Source organism: Oenanthe melanoleuca, chromosome 2, assembly GCF_029582105.1.
Source record: "Oenanthe melanoleuca isolate GR-GAL-2019-014 chromosome 2, OMel1.0, whole genome shotgun sequence".
In the NCBI taxonomy this organism is placed as follows: domain Eukaryota; kingdom Metazoa; phylum Chordata; class Aves; order Passeriformes; family Muscicapidae; genus Oenanthe; species Oenanthe melanoleuca.
Window position 1 is genome coordinate 50,594,856 of NC_079335.1, and position 18,214 is coordinate 50,613,069.

General features: G+C 35.3%; 1 protein-coding gene across 2 annotated transcripts in view; it reads left to right on the top strand.

Annotated features, from left to right (window-relative positions):
- Nucleotides 1-18,214, top strand: part of ANKRD12 (ankyrin repeat domain 12) — a 59,412-nt gene that overhangs the window by 21,270 nt on the left and 19,928 nt on the right. Inside the window, exons 3-6 of one of the 2 annotated variants that reach the window (XM_056483653.1) lie at nt 4,996-5,143; nt 12,135-12,281; nt 13,238-13,438; nt 16,593-16,735. In XM_056483653.1, coding sequence (XP_056339628.1) covers nt 4,996-5,143; nt 12,135-12,281; nt 13,238-13,438; nt 16,593-16,735 — 639 coding nt within the window. The remainder of the gene's footprint in view (nt 1-4,995; nt 5,144-12,134; nt 12,282-13,237; nt 13,439-16,592; nt 16,736-18,214) is intronic. The other variant, XM_056483654.1, reaches the window with a different exon arrangement.

Here is an 18,214-nt window from a genome sequence, read left to right on the forward strand (position 1 = left end):
GATAAACTGCTAGCACTGTTCTGTCCAGAGTTGCTCACTGTCCATCCTCATACAGTGTACAGTTTGAGATTAGAATAATGTAGGGTTTGGTTTGAATTGTATGATATAAAACAATGTATAATATAAGATCCTAAATAAAAATTGTGTACTACTACTACTTCTACTACTACTACTACTATTATTATTATTATTATTATTATTATTATTATTATTATTATTTATTAATTATTATTTATTTATTATTATTATTATTATTATTGGAGAGTATAAGTAGTTCAGTTAATGTTCCTGTATTCAGGTTTTAGCATAATAGATAGAGTTGTCAAATTTTGAGAAGAACTGGATATGTGGTTATGTTAAATAGTCACTTAAACTGTCACATACCTGTTCTCTAACACATGGACGATTGTCAGAAGTGTTCAGCTGGCCTAATCTGCACTCTTCAGAGTGAATTAGAAAAGATAGAGGAAATATTCCCAAAGTGTCATAATTTAGATTCAGCCAAGAAAATTGCTGTAAATTTGGCAGGCAATAGGCTAAGAGTAAAGTGTTGAGTTTGAACAACACAAGGTCATGAGGGCGAATCTGTACTACATACACAGACATAGAACTCTGAAGTAAAGATTGACCAGGCCAAATCAACAGTGATAATTTTAATGAACTACCTTTAAAAGGCAATGAAAATATCTATAAAGTAAATAAGGATTTTTCTCAATGCATAAAATGCATTAATTTTAAGGTAATAGTTCTTAAAGCATTAGAAGTATGAAAAATGTTAGTGATTCATTAGCTAATGTAATTGATGTTAGGAAGTGCTAAGCCCTGGTGTGAAATAATGTTTATAAAAAACAGTGCCTCTTACAAGTGAACAGTAATGCTAAAGGATACCACTCTATTAAAAAAAAATCATCATTATTCTTCACAAAATAAAGACTAATGATCTAAATGGCATAAGACTATTCCAATGGTTAACATAAGGTAAAAGAAAAAAACACTTGTAGGATTTTATTTCCATTTCATAGTTTTTACACTGTTTAGCTAGTTCTGATTGTGCACTCTTAGCTGTTGACAGAGAAATGTAGTGAAGTTACTATTGTTATTACTAGACATAATCTTTCATATTTGTCCAGAAATTAATGCTTATTATGCAGCTCTAACAACTAGTGAATAGCTGTGTGAATCAGCTATGTGTTCAGGTCTTCTGAGAACTCAAAAAAACCCCATTAGAAATAACATTGCTGTTAATAAGCTGAATTTATATAATGTATGCATTAGAGTACATATATTTTTACTTCAGTTGCTCATCTGGCAAGCATAAAAAAATATTACAAGTGTATACAAGAGCTAGACCATCTAATGTTTGCATGAGATATTTTGTAAACATGTGAACATAATGAAATTTTAATTTATCTGAATTTATACTTCATATGGCCAAACTCAGGAAGTAAGCTATGGATGTGTCATCCAAAGGAGAAACACATTTGGATTTTGTAAGAATTCTCGCCTTGGAAGACTCCAACAATAGTGCCCAAAACCATTTAATACCATACAGAACACGCTTCAGTATGTAATTATCTTTGATAGGCAGAAAAAGAATGCTTGTTCTTCCAGGGCTTAGTACATCTGCTAGATTATATAGCTCTCTGTTGTCTCCTTTTGTGTCTTGTCATTGATTGTAGCAGTACCAGACAATAGAGCTGGAATGGAATATCAAGAAATTGTCCAGACTGCTGTTTGTTAGCCTTCTGAGACAGTTCCCGTTGCACAGATTAAAAATGTGTTCCTCATCATAGCACACTAGTAGGGTTTTGTTGACAGAGAAAATTCTTCCTTGTTACTACATCCTCCAGTGAGGCATGCATTAAATGTCGAGACGTACAGATCCAGTTCATCCATTTGCCCCAGAGTAGAATAAGCTGTACTCAGTTCCTGACAGATGTTTGCCAGACCTTTTCTTTAAAGGCTTGCCTGCTGGAAATTCCTGTCTCCTTGGGCAGTTTATTCTGAATGTTAATTATGCTGACTGGCATAGAGTTAGATACTTAGTAAAGGATAAATAACCTTTGCTAGTCTGTTGCAGTCTAAAGCCATTAAACGTTCTCTAGCTGTAGTGGAAATGCAAAGTATGTAATGCTTTTCACTTTGCAGTAGTACTTGAGTTTTCTGAACATCAGCATGTCTTCAGTGTTTTATCTGGTTAGCAGTTTTCACTTCAGGTTAATCAACCTCTTTAAAAAGACCACAGGATTTACAGGTTATTTTATAAAAAATGTCAACTTGTTTTAGATTGCTTCCATGGGTCACGTTAAAGTAACGTAGCAGACCTGTTGATGCTGAGTTGTGAACCTTGTCTTGGACCCTAAGAAAGAGATGTTCTTGCCATTGCAGTGACCAGGAACAATTGGAACAGTGAATGCTCACTCCTTAGAATGGAATGCCTGGTCTAGCCTGCAGGGTTTCTACTTCCTGCTTCTTCCTTTACTTGAAGTTGAACCCAGAATGCCATTAAGAGTTGTCTATCTTTTAACACAGCATTTTGTAACTGTACAGTTAATTAATCCGTTTGTAGGATCTTGGTTTTATCCTGGCTTTTCCTATTCTGTTTTGTATTAATACTGCTTTTCAAATCAGTCAGTTATTTTACATTCCCGGTGCCAGGGCTCTTTGCTTCTCCCTCTCTTTCAGTTGTGATGATGTCTGCATGTCTGATTGTATCTCTGTTTCAGTATTGTCACTGAAAATAATAAATAGCATCAACTTTGTACAGACTTCTCAGACACCCTGTTCATTGCATCTTTTGTATTGGAAAGTCCACCAGTGAATGCTGAATGCTTATTTCCACAGTAGCTAAGGAACAAAATAGTCTCTTTTTTTTTTTTTTTTTTTTTTTTCAGTTTCTGTGTATTCTCTATGTAGCCTTCCTTATTTTTATTTTCAATGTGCTTTTATTTATCTGAAAGTGTGCATTTTGAAATGTCTTTCCAAATCAGATTATCACAAAATTAATTATCAGTCATTATTCAAAAACTAGTGCATCAACATTATACATATAAGCAATTTAAGAATAAATGTAAAACTATCACATTACTTAAGTAGCTTGTGCCTCTTTGTGAGCACCTACTGATGTATTTTAATAAGGAGTGCCCCCAAAAAAGGAATTACTTTTAAAGATTACCAACTGCAAAAAGTTGTGGGTTTGGGTTTTTTTTCTACAGAACAGAGATGAAACCAATGTTTTCTGTTTATTTTAGTTCCTTTCTATCGCAGTGTCCCTAATATAAGATAATATTCTAGAAAAGGAAATAAAATTTTGATGCCACTTCATCATATTATAGGAAATTCATACATAGATAGGAGGAATAATTGACTTGTTAGAAACAAGGGATGAGAAGGCTTTTGGTGAGGTTGGGCTCAAGTGGGTAACTTGTGTGTGTGTGTGGTGGAAGAGATGGGAAAAGGCTTAATGGAGTCTGGATCTGCTCTTGCCAGCTTAGAGATGCGTTTGGAAATGATGACTTGTATACTTTTGTAACTAATACCACAGGCACTGTATATTCCAAGAGCTTGGGGGAGTCTTAAGGGGTTTGGATTTTTCGATTTTCATGTTTGAGCATGAGGAGGGAAAAAAAAAAAAGGCGTTTCTTCTGGGATGTTGAAGGAGAGTTGGCTTTGGTTTTGGTATGTGGGTTTTATGCTGCATTTTGTTTTGGAATTTTGGGTTTCTAAACTTGCAGTGAGCAAGATAGGTGTTCTCTGAGGGCAGCAACTTTTAAACTTCAGGAATTTCATTGACACAGACTAATGCCTTCTTTGTAATTTCCCTTGTACAGATATTTGTCTTCTGAAGGTTGTAGGGTTTGTTTACAGGTTCTTTTTCTAATCAGTTCTGCTTAACTTTTTGTCAACATTTTAAACTCAGCATGTCAGATGCTATCTTCCTACCTGAGTTTGAATTTCTTTTAAGAAAAAGAAAAGGTGCCTTTGAGAACAGGACATTTACTGTTTTTACATTTTTTAGTTTTGCTCCAATCAATAAATCTTCAGATGTACTAAGGACCAGCCTTTTGGTTTTCAGTGATTGGCAGGGCTGTGTATGTTCTATCTTTAGGAAGTTAATCTATTAGTAATTTCATCTGATCATGTGTTAGCAATGATACAAAGCTGTGGAATTGTGATAACTGACTGAGCTGGATAATGTGTTTGTGTAGCATGCAATGAACAGAGAACATGATGTCTCTGCATTGCTTCTCAATTGGTAGGCTAATATACTGCAGTTTGCAGAGGGTTCTCTCAAGCAGTTTTTACACTGGTATCTTTTACATTCTTTCCTCCTGTATTAGAGAATAATCAAGTATAAGTTAATAGTGAGCCTGTTCAGGTTTTTCTCTGTCTATTTGAAATATGGCTTATAAGGCAAAATATCTAGATTTATACATCTCAAGAATCCAAATAGATTGTACCTGTTTTTTCTAAATTTGATATCAGTTTGAAAAGTTTCTTTATAGATTTTTCTCAAATGAAACATTGCACTGTTGAAATAGAAAGGGACTTCAATATTGATGGATTACTGGGTGGGAGTGAAAGCAGGGGAGGGTAATTAGAGGGGTTTTGGGGGGTGTACAATTTACAGTCTGAATTGCAGTGTGGGCTTTTATTGTGCTTTTAGTGGGATTGTTATGGGCAGGGAAGGAAATTGGGGTGGTCATTAAGGCTTGGCAAATTCTTGTTCGGTTTGTGTTGTTCCTTTGCTAATTAAGCCTAGAATAGTGAACAGCATTTCTACAGTGATGTATCTGAAAGTAGAAATAACATAGAAGTTAGTAATTTAAAAAAGAAATGACAATTTATTATTTTGTTTATTCAAAAAATTTTGTAATACACTTACATATACACAAGCACATACATGCTCACATATCAGTCTTCTCAGTCTGTGTACATTATAAGACTATCCTGCTTTATGCAAAAGTTACTTAGTATACTTTTTATTTATATTAGAGCAAGGACAAGATTGCATCCTACAGCAAAACTCCAAAAGTGGATAGGAGTGATGTGGGGAAGGAGATGAAAGAAAAGTCTTCCATGAAACGTAAACTTCCTTTTACTATTAGTCCATCCAGAAATGAAGATCGCAATTCAGACACAGGTAGAACCTTTTTATTTTCTTAACTAATTATTTGTTGGTAAAATATGTCCTAACTTAATTAATATTCTATGTTTTTACATTGATTTTTTTTTTCTCTCTTTAAAAAGAATACTAAGTATAAAAGTTGCTTGCTTGCTTCTGATTGTTGCATCTCAGTCTGATAGGCTTTCATCCTGTCATTAGCAATGGCCAGTGTGTCACCATAGTTGATCTGTATTCTCCAGTTGTTTCCTAACCTCATTCCTTCCTTCTGTTTCAGTAACAAATCTTTCTTTGTATTGTCATCTCTAGAGGTCCATTTGTTTAAACAAGTAAACAGATGAAAAACCATGTGAACGCCTTGATTTGAGACACAGCTGTCAGCCTTTTGTAGCCTTTTTTGGGAGGGAGCATCGGATAGATTGGTAGATACACTGTCCTTCATAGAAAAGGTTCCTAAGGTGACAGAGCTAACTAAACTAACCATGGAGAGCACACTTCCCTTTCAGTTTAAGTTCCTATGATCTCTACCTTTTCTGCACAGGCTAAGTAGTTCTTCCCAGCTTAAACTTATTTATATTGGAACTGATTTCAAGGCTTCAAACTGCCCTTCTTAACAATGTTCTTTTCAAATCAAGATGGAGGGAGCTGGATACATTCCAAGAGGTACAGTTATCTCTCGGTTTAGGTAATTAATTAATGTGTCATTGTGCAATAGTAATCCAGTAATAGTTCACTTGATAACCAAACAGTATGCATGGCCAGCTGAATGCATTGAAATTCCCCAAATTTCTCAAATGATCAGTGCTACAGTTTTTTATACATTGCTTATTTTCATGACTAGGTAGTTCTCTTAATATGCTTAGATTTAAATGCAAGGTAGAAGTGTATACCTCAGTGTGTGTTTTAATTTTTGTTCAGGATTGATTTCATGCAGGAGATATGACTCCTTGGTAATACATATTTTTATTACTGTAAAGAAACTGTAGTATGAAATCCATATTTGAAGCCGTCACATTACGAAACAATGCTCTTGGCTTTAGTTCTGTTTCCAGTGGCTTTACAGCATTCTTGAGTCTTACACTATTCAAAATACCATTTGATTCTGAACAGGCTGTGTCTAAATTAGAAGAATGTCCCACCAACTGCTTTATTAAAATTTTTGCTTGATATTAAACCATAACTGTTTTTTCATAATGGAAGTAAATTTATTTAGGTGCAATATTTGGTATTTATCAAAAGTTTTCTGTGTTGAAAATCTTTTTTCATGTCTCCCCACCCCCATCATCTTTAAGTAAGTCATAGTCCCAAGCATCTTGTAAAATAGCAGACCTTTTTGTGTGTTTTTTGCTATAGCATCTGTTGTCACAGTTGCCACAAACAAGATTGATTACTTCAGAAACTTAGACATTTACAACAAGAAAATGCTCACACTACAAAATTTTTTTGTCAGAAGTTGTAGTAGGGAGGTGAAATAGACAGTTCAAGTAGGGGCAAGAAATATTTAACATAAAAGTAGAAAGCACATGTTTTTTAACTATGGTAGCAAACATCAGAGCTTGGTGAACATTTCATCTTGCTGAGGTAAGGAGGTTAGAGCAACTGCCCTTTTGCAGGTGGGAAACTTGTACATAAACCTGCCAGAAACTTTAGAACAGGAGCATTACTAGGATGAAACAACTGTTCCTGTAATGCAGGTTCTGTGCCTAACCACTTAGATTATACCACTGGGAATTAGACACTTACAGTGGTGCCAAGTTTGACATGGATTAGGACTGACATCAGTGATCATGAAATGCAGTGCTGCTTCTGACACAGATTTGGCATTATTACATGGAAAAGGTTTGCTCTCACTGAGCTAAGTGGTTACTTCTGACAGAAGTGTCTCCCTGCTAGCTGTGTACAGAGAATGGCAAATGTTCAGAAGGAAGAAAGTAAGTTTTTGGGAATAAGAGTGTAATTGGACACAGAGGGGGGGGAAAAGAAAAGGTAATGAAAAGCTTCTTATCAGCTTCAAGGTCTTTAAAAATACAGAGTTAAAAAATGGCCAAAACGTTAAAGTAGCTAGAGGTACTTTAAAAATTTAATGGTTTCATAAATGGTTATCCCCAAGATACATTATAGGGTCACTAGCTGATTGTAGAAACTCCATGATAATTGGACTTCATCCTGTTTAGGCATGTAAATGAGTCAAAGAATGGGAATACCTAATTTTTATGAGTTTTTCATCATTAGAGCTTTCTTGGTTCTAGCTCCAGGGTCTTCTATAAACTAAAATTCTGTCATTTTTTTACTGATTTTTGTAAAGATTGATCCTTTGTTCCTTTTCCTGGTGGGCTTTTTTGTTTTTTTTCAGGTATTGTCTAAGTATTGCAAGTGATAATGAACATAGACAGTCAAAATGAATGTTGACATAACACAGAAATGTTTTGGAGGATTTTTTCATTTGATTTCTGCAACACTATACACAAAGAGCATTCTACACCCAGTTAGTTTTGGCAAGATTGAAACCAAACAACATTTGTAGAGTACTATAAGAATGTAGAACAATTATAGCCCAACTCTTTATTTAAGTTAAATCTTTTTTTTTTTCCCTTAAGATAATGCTGCAATAAATTTGTATTCAGTATTTTAGGACTGAGCCTTTTAGCTACTTTCTTAATAATTTAATATCCATGAAGATTGCATCCAGTTGCATAAAGGCAGTCCTGCAATGGCTGTTGAGATGGCTGCAGGAGCTGTAAAGATAATGTGAGTCCCAGGAGAGCTGTGGCCTTCTGAAGAGGCCCCTGGGAACAGGACACACCTGGAAGGACACTCTATCCCTGTCTTTATCAGCAGCATCCTGTTGTGTTTTTTCTGATGTTCTTCTTCAGCTGTGCCACTCCACTGGCTGTGGTGGCTTCCCGAAACTGAGGGCTCTGTTGTGACATCCCCATTCTTGGTCAGAGCAACTACAAAACAATAATACAATGCATACATTCTGCAGACAAATTCATTTATACTGCAGTGTAGCTAATTTATAAGTAAATCTTAGGGAGGAGTCTACGTGCAAGCTTTGATTCATACTGCTGGATTGGATGGCCAAAGCAGCCAAAGCAGAATGGTTTTTCATCTTTTGAAATAAATTTTAAGTCTCCCAATCCAAACCCATAATTTGATTGAAAAGCCATCAGTTATTTAGACTACTTAAATAGAATTATTTAAATTTTCTTTATTTATTTAAGTAATCTGGTTAGTTTTAAGTAACCTCTGATGTGGTTATTGCAATAAGAACAATAGACAAGTGTTGATTTTGCAGAGCTCAGATTTATTTGCTTTCTCCAGCTTATTAGTCTGAAGAGAGAAATTTGAATTTTTCATAATAATTAAATATAACTGCAGATCGGAAAAATCTTTTCATTGTAAAGAGGGTCTTGTTACAGAGTTGATTATTCAGGAACAACAGTGAGTTACGATTACACTGAATGTGGTAATTTGTTGATCTTTCTTGGAAATCACCTTCTCCAGATTTACTGTTAATAGCAAGATCTTGGTTTTGTTTTGTGACCCCTTCAATTTCAGTCTTTAAAGTTGTCCAGACATGGCACAGTCATATTTCTTTTAGCACTTAGTTGACATCCAGAAGAGAAAAACAGCTGACCTCTTCATGTTGCATGGGTACATCACAGTAACACAATTCCTGTGCTCGTGATTTCTGTAGTTAGTGAGGATGTTGGAGGGACTGTTCACACACTGCTTACTGGATTTGGGCTTATTGTTCAAATATAACAAGTTTATTTAACTGCTTGGGCTACAGGCAGGAAAGTGGAGTTGGTTTTGTGTGTTGATTTCGTTAAATAAATATGTCATAAACTTGATTAATTAGGTATCACAATAGTACCTTGAAATCTCTGCATTGTTAAATGCACTGTGGGGTCTCTACATCACATTCTAAGCTTTCTCTTTCCCTGAGGCTAGGAAACAGCCACTCATGATTTGTTTCTCTTGGAAATAACTTCAGGTTGCAGTGATAGCAGAGCTCAGTGAACTCTGCCTCTGAACTGCATCATCAGCAGAGTTGGTCTTGACCTAGCAATGAACATATCATTCTTTGGTTGTATATCATTCAATCTTATGACTTTGTAACATTCATTTCAAGCAGTTCATATTCTAATTTTGCATAGTCCTATATTTTGATCCTCTTATTCTTTAGAATTTGGACTATAATGGGAGCCTTTTGCAAGAAAACAGACTATCATGAACCCTGAAATTTGAATTTGAGGGGTTTTTTTTGCTTAATTTCCTTTATTCTGTGAGGTGATTATTTTACCAAATTAAATACTTTGTTCGTTTGGCATGATTTGTTTTGAGAAATTCACGTATTACATAACTTAGTAATTTAATTTTACAAAACATTAAAAATTACTTGAGTGGATATTTGTAAGTTATCCAATTGGACAAAAAAGCAAGCAAACAAAAAACCAGATACATTATTGGTTGCCTTGGGACAAAATCTGTCATGTGTAAATTATCCTAAATAATCACCAGTGTCTCAGATGTTCCTCTTGCCAGTAGGTTTTAAGTATTGTGAGTGGATCTCATTGATCTCTTTTACAAATAAGTGCTCAGATGCTCCTGAATTCCAGTTTCACATAACTTGACTATTTCAAAATAATTTTTTAAGTGTTTGGTAATAAGCTTGTGTTGCCGGGGGAAAATCTTAGAGATGTTGTCCTAAGGCATTGTCTACCTTCAGTCAATAAAAGTGGTTGAACGTGAAGCCACTTGAAGAGTTCTGGTTTTTATTTTTTTATTAAAAGTGAAAAAAATCTCTTGTGTTTTATTTCTAACCCTTATGTTTATTTCTAACTGCTGAAGAACAGCAGAAAGTGATGAGAATATGAATGTAAAAGAAGATATTTGTATTCCATAGAAGCTGAAAACAAAAGGCTCAAAATGTAAAAAAAACAAAAAAAAACCCCTCCAACTGATTGAGTTTAATAGTTAATTTTATACCTTAAATTCTACCTAAACTTAATATCTTAAATTTTCTTTCACCCCTCTTGTCAGAACTTGGGGAGATTATCAGGTGCACCTACTATAATTTGGGACTTTTCTAGGGTTGTTTTTCATCATACTGATTTTTGTTTATTGAACTGTTCAGATTTACTGAAAACATATATGAAGTCTAATATCCATTTTAATAAAATTGTCTCTTTTTGAGCAGTAAGTGCGTAATTACAGTATAACTTGGTGAGAACAGTTGTGTTCTTATTTGATGATTTTAATTGGTAAGATCTAGAAATGCTTTGCAAACACTGCGTTAATGAAATGTAATAGAATAATAATTTACCTCACCAGTAAAAACAGCACTGAACATGAGGCAGAAATAATTTGTGCTGATTAAAATAAAAAGATGAAACCCAAAAAATCAGAAAACCCAATGTATAAAAAAGTAAAACCTAGATAATCAAAAACTTTATTTCATTTTTTTGATATATTATTTTCTCAAGCTAAAAATAGCTATAAAATAGTAAGGAATAATTCAGAATGAAAAGAAATATGTTTTTCAAAGAAAGAACCATGAGCAGCAAACAGTATATGCTAAGAAATAGCTGATTTTGCTGGTCAATCTGAAATGTGTTATTTTGATGGAAGTACTAAATTAGTCAGTAAACAGTACGCTGTATATTATCTTTGCAGAGAAAACAGCATGCTGCAGTGAAGAGTTGAAAGTACAATTTTATTGTAAAGGGTTTTTAAAGGGTTCTTTAAATTTTCCTATGCAGATGTTTTTACCAATAGGGCACAACATAAATAGTGTTGATATGGATATTGAATTATTTTTTTTAGATATCCAAGACTGTGCTTGCCGTTTAGGAAAAAACCCATCATTATTCTGTAAAAGGGATCCTGTTTCCTTTTTAAATATGATGGATAAATTTATAGAGGTTTTTAAAATCTATACATGGGTGTAGCTTTCCATTCTTAAATACTCTTGCTGGCAATTGTTTAGCCCGTAAAATCATGCATTTCTTATGGGTCAGTATGGAATTCAAGATAGGAACTGTTGCTGTACCTTCCTGTGCCTCAAGAGCATTGCATTACTAGAGCTTGTGTCTGTAATCAGGCCTAGAAAATGAGATTTAGAGAAGGCTAGGAAGGCATAAAATGAACTGAGAGGAAACAAATGGAACAAGAAGGCAGAATTTTAGAAAGTGAAAAGATAACTAGGAACCTCAAAGGCACTTAAACTTCTAATTTTTACCTCTCTCAAAGTTCAGTGAAGTCTTCCTCAGTGTAGTCCTCTGTTTTAATTTTTTCTGCTTTTGCAGATGACAGGGTTTCGTGGTTTTGGTGGGAGTTTGTTTTGTTTTGTTTTTGATGTGTTTACTCAGATGTGTAATTTTAGCTCCTGGTTTAAAACTTGGAGATGAAATATTAAACAGCTTCCGTAAATATTGATAAAAGGAAAGAAGTTATGTATATAAAACAGCTGTATGTTTTTGAAGGATATGAATTATGGAGAAGAAATTGCTTTAAGATAACATAACAGGATGAGTTTGAGAGAAACAATCTTTTAACCAATTACTTAGCAGATACCAATATTAAATAGTCTTTTCCTAATTTTTAACATGATGTCTTGAGAGATGTAGAAGAGAGCATAATCTCAGATCTGTATTCAACATTGAAAGCTGACCAGCTGATTTTACAGAAATTTTAAGTTCCTGACTTTGAGAATTAAAGTTGTAATACAGCATTCCTTCTATGACACGGGTTTTTCATCTGTTAGAATTTTTTGTTAATCCTGCTTGCAGCTTTAAGTGCTTTATCTCAGTGGCTTATTATCCTAATGTGATTAGAACAGGTAACCAACACTAATGCAAATGCAGTAAGTTAGAGGTGTAATTTCTGGTTTTCATCATCTACCACTAATCACGAGTTTACAGACCTTAAGAGGATGGTTTTATTTTTAGAAAAATATATTGATGGAACTGCAGTATGAGTCTTGAAATGTTCCTATTTCTAGAGAAGGAAGGTCCAGAGAAAAAGAAAATGAAGAAGGATGCTGGGAATAAGAAGTCAGCACCTGTTAGCATTCTTTTTGGTTACCCTCTGTCAGAGCGCAAACAGATGGCACTTCTCATGCAGATGACAGCAAGAGACAACAGTCCAGGTGATCTTAGAGTTAACGGTTTTGTTCCTTCTGCCTGTTTAATTCTGTCCTAGTCAGAATATTCTGAACACTGATGTTTTTCAACAGTCTTTGATTTTTTTTTCCCCCCATATTTTAAATCATTCATACTTCTGTTAAAATTTATTTCATGTGGATGATTAATCTTGTGAAAATTTCTTGATTTTCTATATTTATGTGCAAAGCTCTGCACTGTTACATCTGTAAAAATTAAAAGTTTAATTTCTTCCTTTGTTTATTTTTGCCTCTCAGACGCTGTTCTGTATGGATTATTTAAAGCCTGAAATACTTTCTTTTTTTTTTTTTTTTTTGTTCTTATTGAAGCTTAACTGTTATCTCATTGTCTTACTTTGGAGCAGGATTTTAATTTAGAGGAAATGGGACCATTTCCTTCTGATTTAATGGGAGAGGGAAGACATCTTGTTTTTAATTTACCATTTCAAACTGTTCTATGTCCAGCTGCATTTAAAAAAAGCTTTATGTATGTGTATGTTCTACAGGTGTAAAGTTTTTACAAAATTGCTATTTAGAAGCAAATGACTGGGTTTCCTAAAGGAACCATCCAGTCCACCCAGCTGTGTTGGTACAGCTGAGGATTTGTATGTAGTACAATACAGAGACTGTCATTCATTAAACTAGCATCCCACTACATAAAAATATAGTGGAATTTTGCTGGAGGAAGGGGAAGCAGGGTAGATACTGATCTGCATGATCTCACCTTGTCATGATTCGGGTGAATTTATACGAGAGTATATAGACTTTATAGTTTGGGTAGACTTCATCTGTCCTAGAAACTTGCTTAAAATAGTAAGATTTTGCGAAGTGTCCCTTTTCACATTGAAAATCAGCATTGTGCTGACATGTGTGAGAGGTGAAATGTCTTTTATTTAAATATAATTATTCACTGGTCAGTGATAATTTAAAAACTTGTTTTGTAGATGGTACCTTAAATCATTCCTTACAAACAACACCAACACAAAAGAAAACTCCAACCTCTTCTTCAAGACAAAAAGACAAAGTTAACAAGAGAAATGAACGAGGGGAAACTCCTCTACATATGGCAGCAATTCGAGGGGATGTTAAACAGGTCAAGGAGCTAATCAGATTAGGTGCAAATGTAAATGTAAAAGATTTTGCAGGTAAGTTAATTGAAGTACTCTTTACTTTATAAACTAAAAGTAATACTGAAGTTGTTAACAGGTTTCCTTTCAGTCATGTTGTATGCAAATGAAAAAGTATAGCTTCATAGGAATTCCCAAAATTGTGTTTTTCATTTCCAGTGGCAGTGGTAGTACTGGGATGCTGGTGTACATAGCATGTTATTATACCAGTGTTTTAATACCTGGAGGTTTCAGTTGTATCCAGGGCCTTTGTGCAGTAGGTATTTACAGAAATCAGTGCACACTTGCTGAACTTGATAGGGTTGTGCTGGGTAGAGTTAAATGGTGAGCCTGTGAGCTGTGTGAGGAGATGCAGAGTTCAGTAATGGTGGAGGTGGTGATGTGCACTGTCTTCACTGGGACAGCTGATAAGCACCAAGGCAGATGAGAGTGGTATGGTTGCAGTTGTCATCTAGTCCTGCTGGATTAATGACAGCTTTGACATGTCAGTATTTGCTGTGATTTAAGCAATGATTGATGAGCTTTGTTAAGTTGTAACATATACGATATTTTTAGGTTTATGGGTTTTCGTTTATGGGTGTGAATTGTGTTGTCAGTGGGAATGTCAGAGAGGAGTTGAGGTAGCAGGCCCCTGTGGGAGAAACTAAGAACTATATAGCACAGTAAGTTGTCAGTTCAAACTTGACATCAAGAGAATATATTAATGAGATTAACTGAAATCTTGACTTTAGGTAAGAAATAGATTGGTAATTTCTTGGTTTGAAGAGGGTAGCTGAATTTGTATTTGAACGTGAAGCTGCCCTGGACTGGCATGTAGAGGAAGAGAAGACAAGCAGAAGTAGAACACTCTGAGATCTTCAAAGAAGTTGAGAGGGGAGATGAGAAGAACTTGTTGACAAGAGCAATTTTAGAAAAAGAGGGGGAGGTTCAGGGGAAGACAGGCCCATAGAAATCACTGGGAGAATAATAGAAACACTTGAAGAAGAGATGTAGTGGGTTGACCTTGGCAGGCTGCCAGACATCCACCCAGCTGCTCTCTTACTTCCCTTTCTCAATGAGGTATGGGGAGAAAATAAGATAGAAAAAAGGCCTTATGGGTCATGTTAAAGACCATTTAATAAGAATAGCAGAAGCTGTATGTGCAAGCAAAGGAAAAGAGGAATTCATTCCCTGCTTCCCATCGTCAGGCAAATGTTCAGTCCCTTCCCAGGAAGCAGGATCTCAGCTTGGAAAGACAAATGCCATTATGTACAAACTACCCTCGTTCCTTCTTCTTTCAATAAGCTCTTAGTGCATGGCATGCTATGGTACATTTTGGTCAGCTGTCGTGGGTGTGTCCTCTCCCAGTCTCTTGTGAAGTAGGAGGGAAAGAGAAGACCATGACACTTCACGAGCCCTGTTCAACAGCAGCCAAACACCAGTATGCTGTGAGTACTGGTGTAGCTCCAAATGCAATGCATATTACTATATGGGTTGCCCTGAAGGAAGTTAACTTGACAGCTTCATCCCAGTCTGACCTAGGGCAGATACTTAGTTTTAAAGGCAGATGAAAGGAAAAGGACAATGGATGAGAGCAGATTCTGAGAATCAATTGGAAACAAGTATGTTGGAGACTTCATTCAAAATTCTGGAGGAGATGTTTGGGATCAAGAGAGATTTTTTTTATTGGTAATCTGAAGTGAGAAGCAGACATGGCTGAACTTCAAAACACTGTGCAAAAGGAGAAGTCAAGAAGAAGGGGAGGATTGAAGCCGTGAGTCAAGAGTGGAAAAAAGTAGGAATTTAGGATGCAGTGTAGTTTAGAGAATTAGAGGTTTTTTAGCTAAGGATTTGGCAGAACTAAAGGAGCAGAAAATGAATTAGTAATGGAGGAAGTAACCCTGCTCATGGGATATATGCCAGAATGATACTGCCATGTGAGAACAAGAGTAAAGGAAACAGACATTGACAGCAAGCCAACTCTAGAGTTGAAGCAAAGCAGCACAACATGGAGAAAAATAAATTGTGGAGATAATACAGAGAATAAAAGACAGGGATCAGAGGGCTAAGAGCAGAAGAGTGCTATTATGTTGGGTGAGTGTGAAAAGGGCAAATGGCAAGAAAATTGAAAGAAGGAGGTGGTAGCCAGACAGTGCCGGAAGTGAGTAACTCAAGCAATGATTGAAGAGGAAATTTAGTGTATGAAGAACAGAAAGAAGTGTTTTGCTTTAGAGTAACTTAGATGTTTTTTTCTTTTTTTCCCTTTTTTTCTTTCTTAAAATATTTTTTAACTTATTTTAAAATTTAAATGAGTGGCAGCTTAGAATTTGAGTGAAAGATGAAGGTGAGAAATCCCATAACTGATGGATTAGATAAGTTAGGGGTTTCTTGTACCTCCTCTTCATGGATGTACAAGGCTGCTACTTATTAGACACAGAGTTCATGTGATTAAACTCTTTTACTGTTTATGTTGGAAACAAAAGTTGAATGCCTCCCCAGAACTGGGCTTTGAGAAGGCATCAACAGCAGTTCAGGTCAGGTATGAAGTGGAAGTCATCAAGCTGGAGAGAGGAAATTGAGGTAAGGAATATAGCGTGTGGGTTGCCATCTTCAGTTGGCACTCTGCTACAGAAAATGAGCAGGGAGCTTGTGGAAATCAAAATTGCAAACAATAACTAGTGGTCTTGGAAATACCAGAATAAATTCTCTGCCATTATTAATAGCTTATTATCAAGCTGCTAATGTTGTTAATGATTGCTTGTACATGTTCAGTAACTTAAAAGGAGCACTGGTTATGGTAATTTGCCACACTTACTGTTTCCAATAATGTGGTTTTCAAATGGTTTCCATATATTATAATATTATTTATATCTACACCTAACATGGTTCAAATGTTTACTAGTCAAAGAATCTCTAGCATGTTTAGCCTGGGGATTTTTTGCCAGAAATTGTCTTCAACTATTTGATTTGTGATCCCAGCGTTCAGTTTAATCTCAGAAAAACTTGGAATTTCCTGGGAGGTTTGAAGTTGATTAAGCACGTGTTGTTTATCAGACAGGTGGCATTGCTGTTCTGCCAAATACTTTGTGTGAGAGCATGTTTTGAAATGTTTGGAGGCAATAGAGATCTATAGCACAGGAATGAAGAACCAAATCTTTGCTCTTTGCCGTAAACCTACCATTCTTCATTCTAGGTTGGACACCACTGCATGAAGCTTGTAATGTTGGTTACTACGATGTTGCTAAAGTTCTGATAGCAGCGGGAGCAGATGTGAACACGCAGGGCTTGGATGATGATACCCCACTTCATGATTCTGCTAGTAGTGGACATAGAAACGTGAGTGTTCTGGGAGAGTGGGAGGGGGATAAATATGTGGTTTGAAAAGCTGAAGCTTCAGAGCAAATCCTGTCTTCATTGCAGTTGTATGGTCTTGTAGTTCTGCTTCAGCTGTTTCAGGAGCATCTTAATTTTTCTGATTGTCTTTGTTTCATCTGACTTCTATTGCCAAATGCTTTCTACCAATATCTGTTTTCTTAAATATTTTAAAGTTTCACCTTTTCTTTCTTAGTAAATAATCACTTAAGTGACTTTTTTTGAGAAACTTTTACTGTATAGAATTCTCAAAAGAAAATTGTCTCCTAACAGTATACTATGACTTTGTATATATTATGCATTTATGTTTATAAATATTTAATGTTATATATCCTCTATTTCTTTTTAAAGATTATTTATGGCATTGAAATAGAGAATATATATATATATATATATATATATATATATATATATATATATTCTAATTATTTTTTTAATTTACCAATCAATACTTAGTGGAGAAGATAAATGGAGCTCTGTAGGTACTTTATATTAACTTATAAATTTGTTCTTGATTACAAGTAAGATGCAGAAATAACTCTGGTTTCCCTTTATGTCTTTTATTTAATTACTCTGTGTGTGGTCTGTTGTATAAAGCAGAAGATAGAATGAATGCATCCTTAAATCAAGTACACCTTGCAAGCAAGATGTTGAGTTTGAAAGGGTGTTTTTTGGAAAAACTAGAGAAATTAGTTATGATAAGTCTGTTGGGAATTTTTTTTAGCTGTTTGCTAACTGCTTTTTATAGGTATGTGGACAAAGATCCTAGGTCTTTAGGTCAAGCTTTCATAGAGTTGTAGTAGAGTCTTGGAGAACGGGACCTCTTGCTTATCTGGTATCAGTACAGGTACCTGTGGCCATCTCAATGACATTATGTACCAGAATAATTCTGAAGCTTCCTTCAGGAATTAAGGAATCACTGTCTGCTGAATTTCCACATTCTTTACACATAGGGGAAAAAAGTAATTAATACTGGACACTGTGCTGAAAATGCAGTGGCCTTCGTATCACTATAACATTAGCAAATTATTGACCTTGATGATGGAGAAGTTGATGATTTTGATTTATTGTGTGCAGTTGCAGGTGGGGCTGGTTTATTCCTCCTGTAAGATACTTGGATCTCTCTCAGGGCTTTTTGGAACTGCTGGGGAAACCAGTAATACTGTGACTTGTAAAACTTGAGCTGTTCCTTATTTAAGGGTAATAAAATTTGGAGCAAGAGGGTAGATAAAGTGCAGAGGAGTAGAGAGCCTGGTAGGTGGAGAACTAGATAAATTGTGTGAAGAAATGCTAGAACAGCAAGAACAAAAGGCCCCTGTTTCTTTCTTATATAATGGTGCTGTGTCTGTGTAGCAGAGAGCAGCTGTCTCTAGTCTTCCCCTTCGCTTCCTTTACAGAACAGACTATGTGTATACAACCTGGACGTTGCGTTTTAGTTGCTGA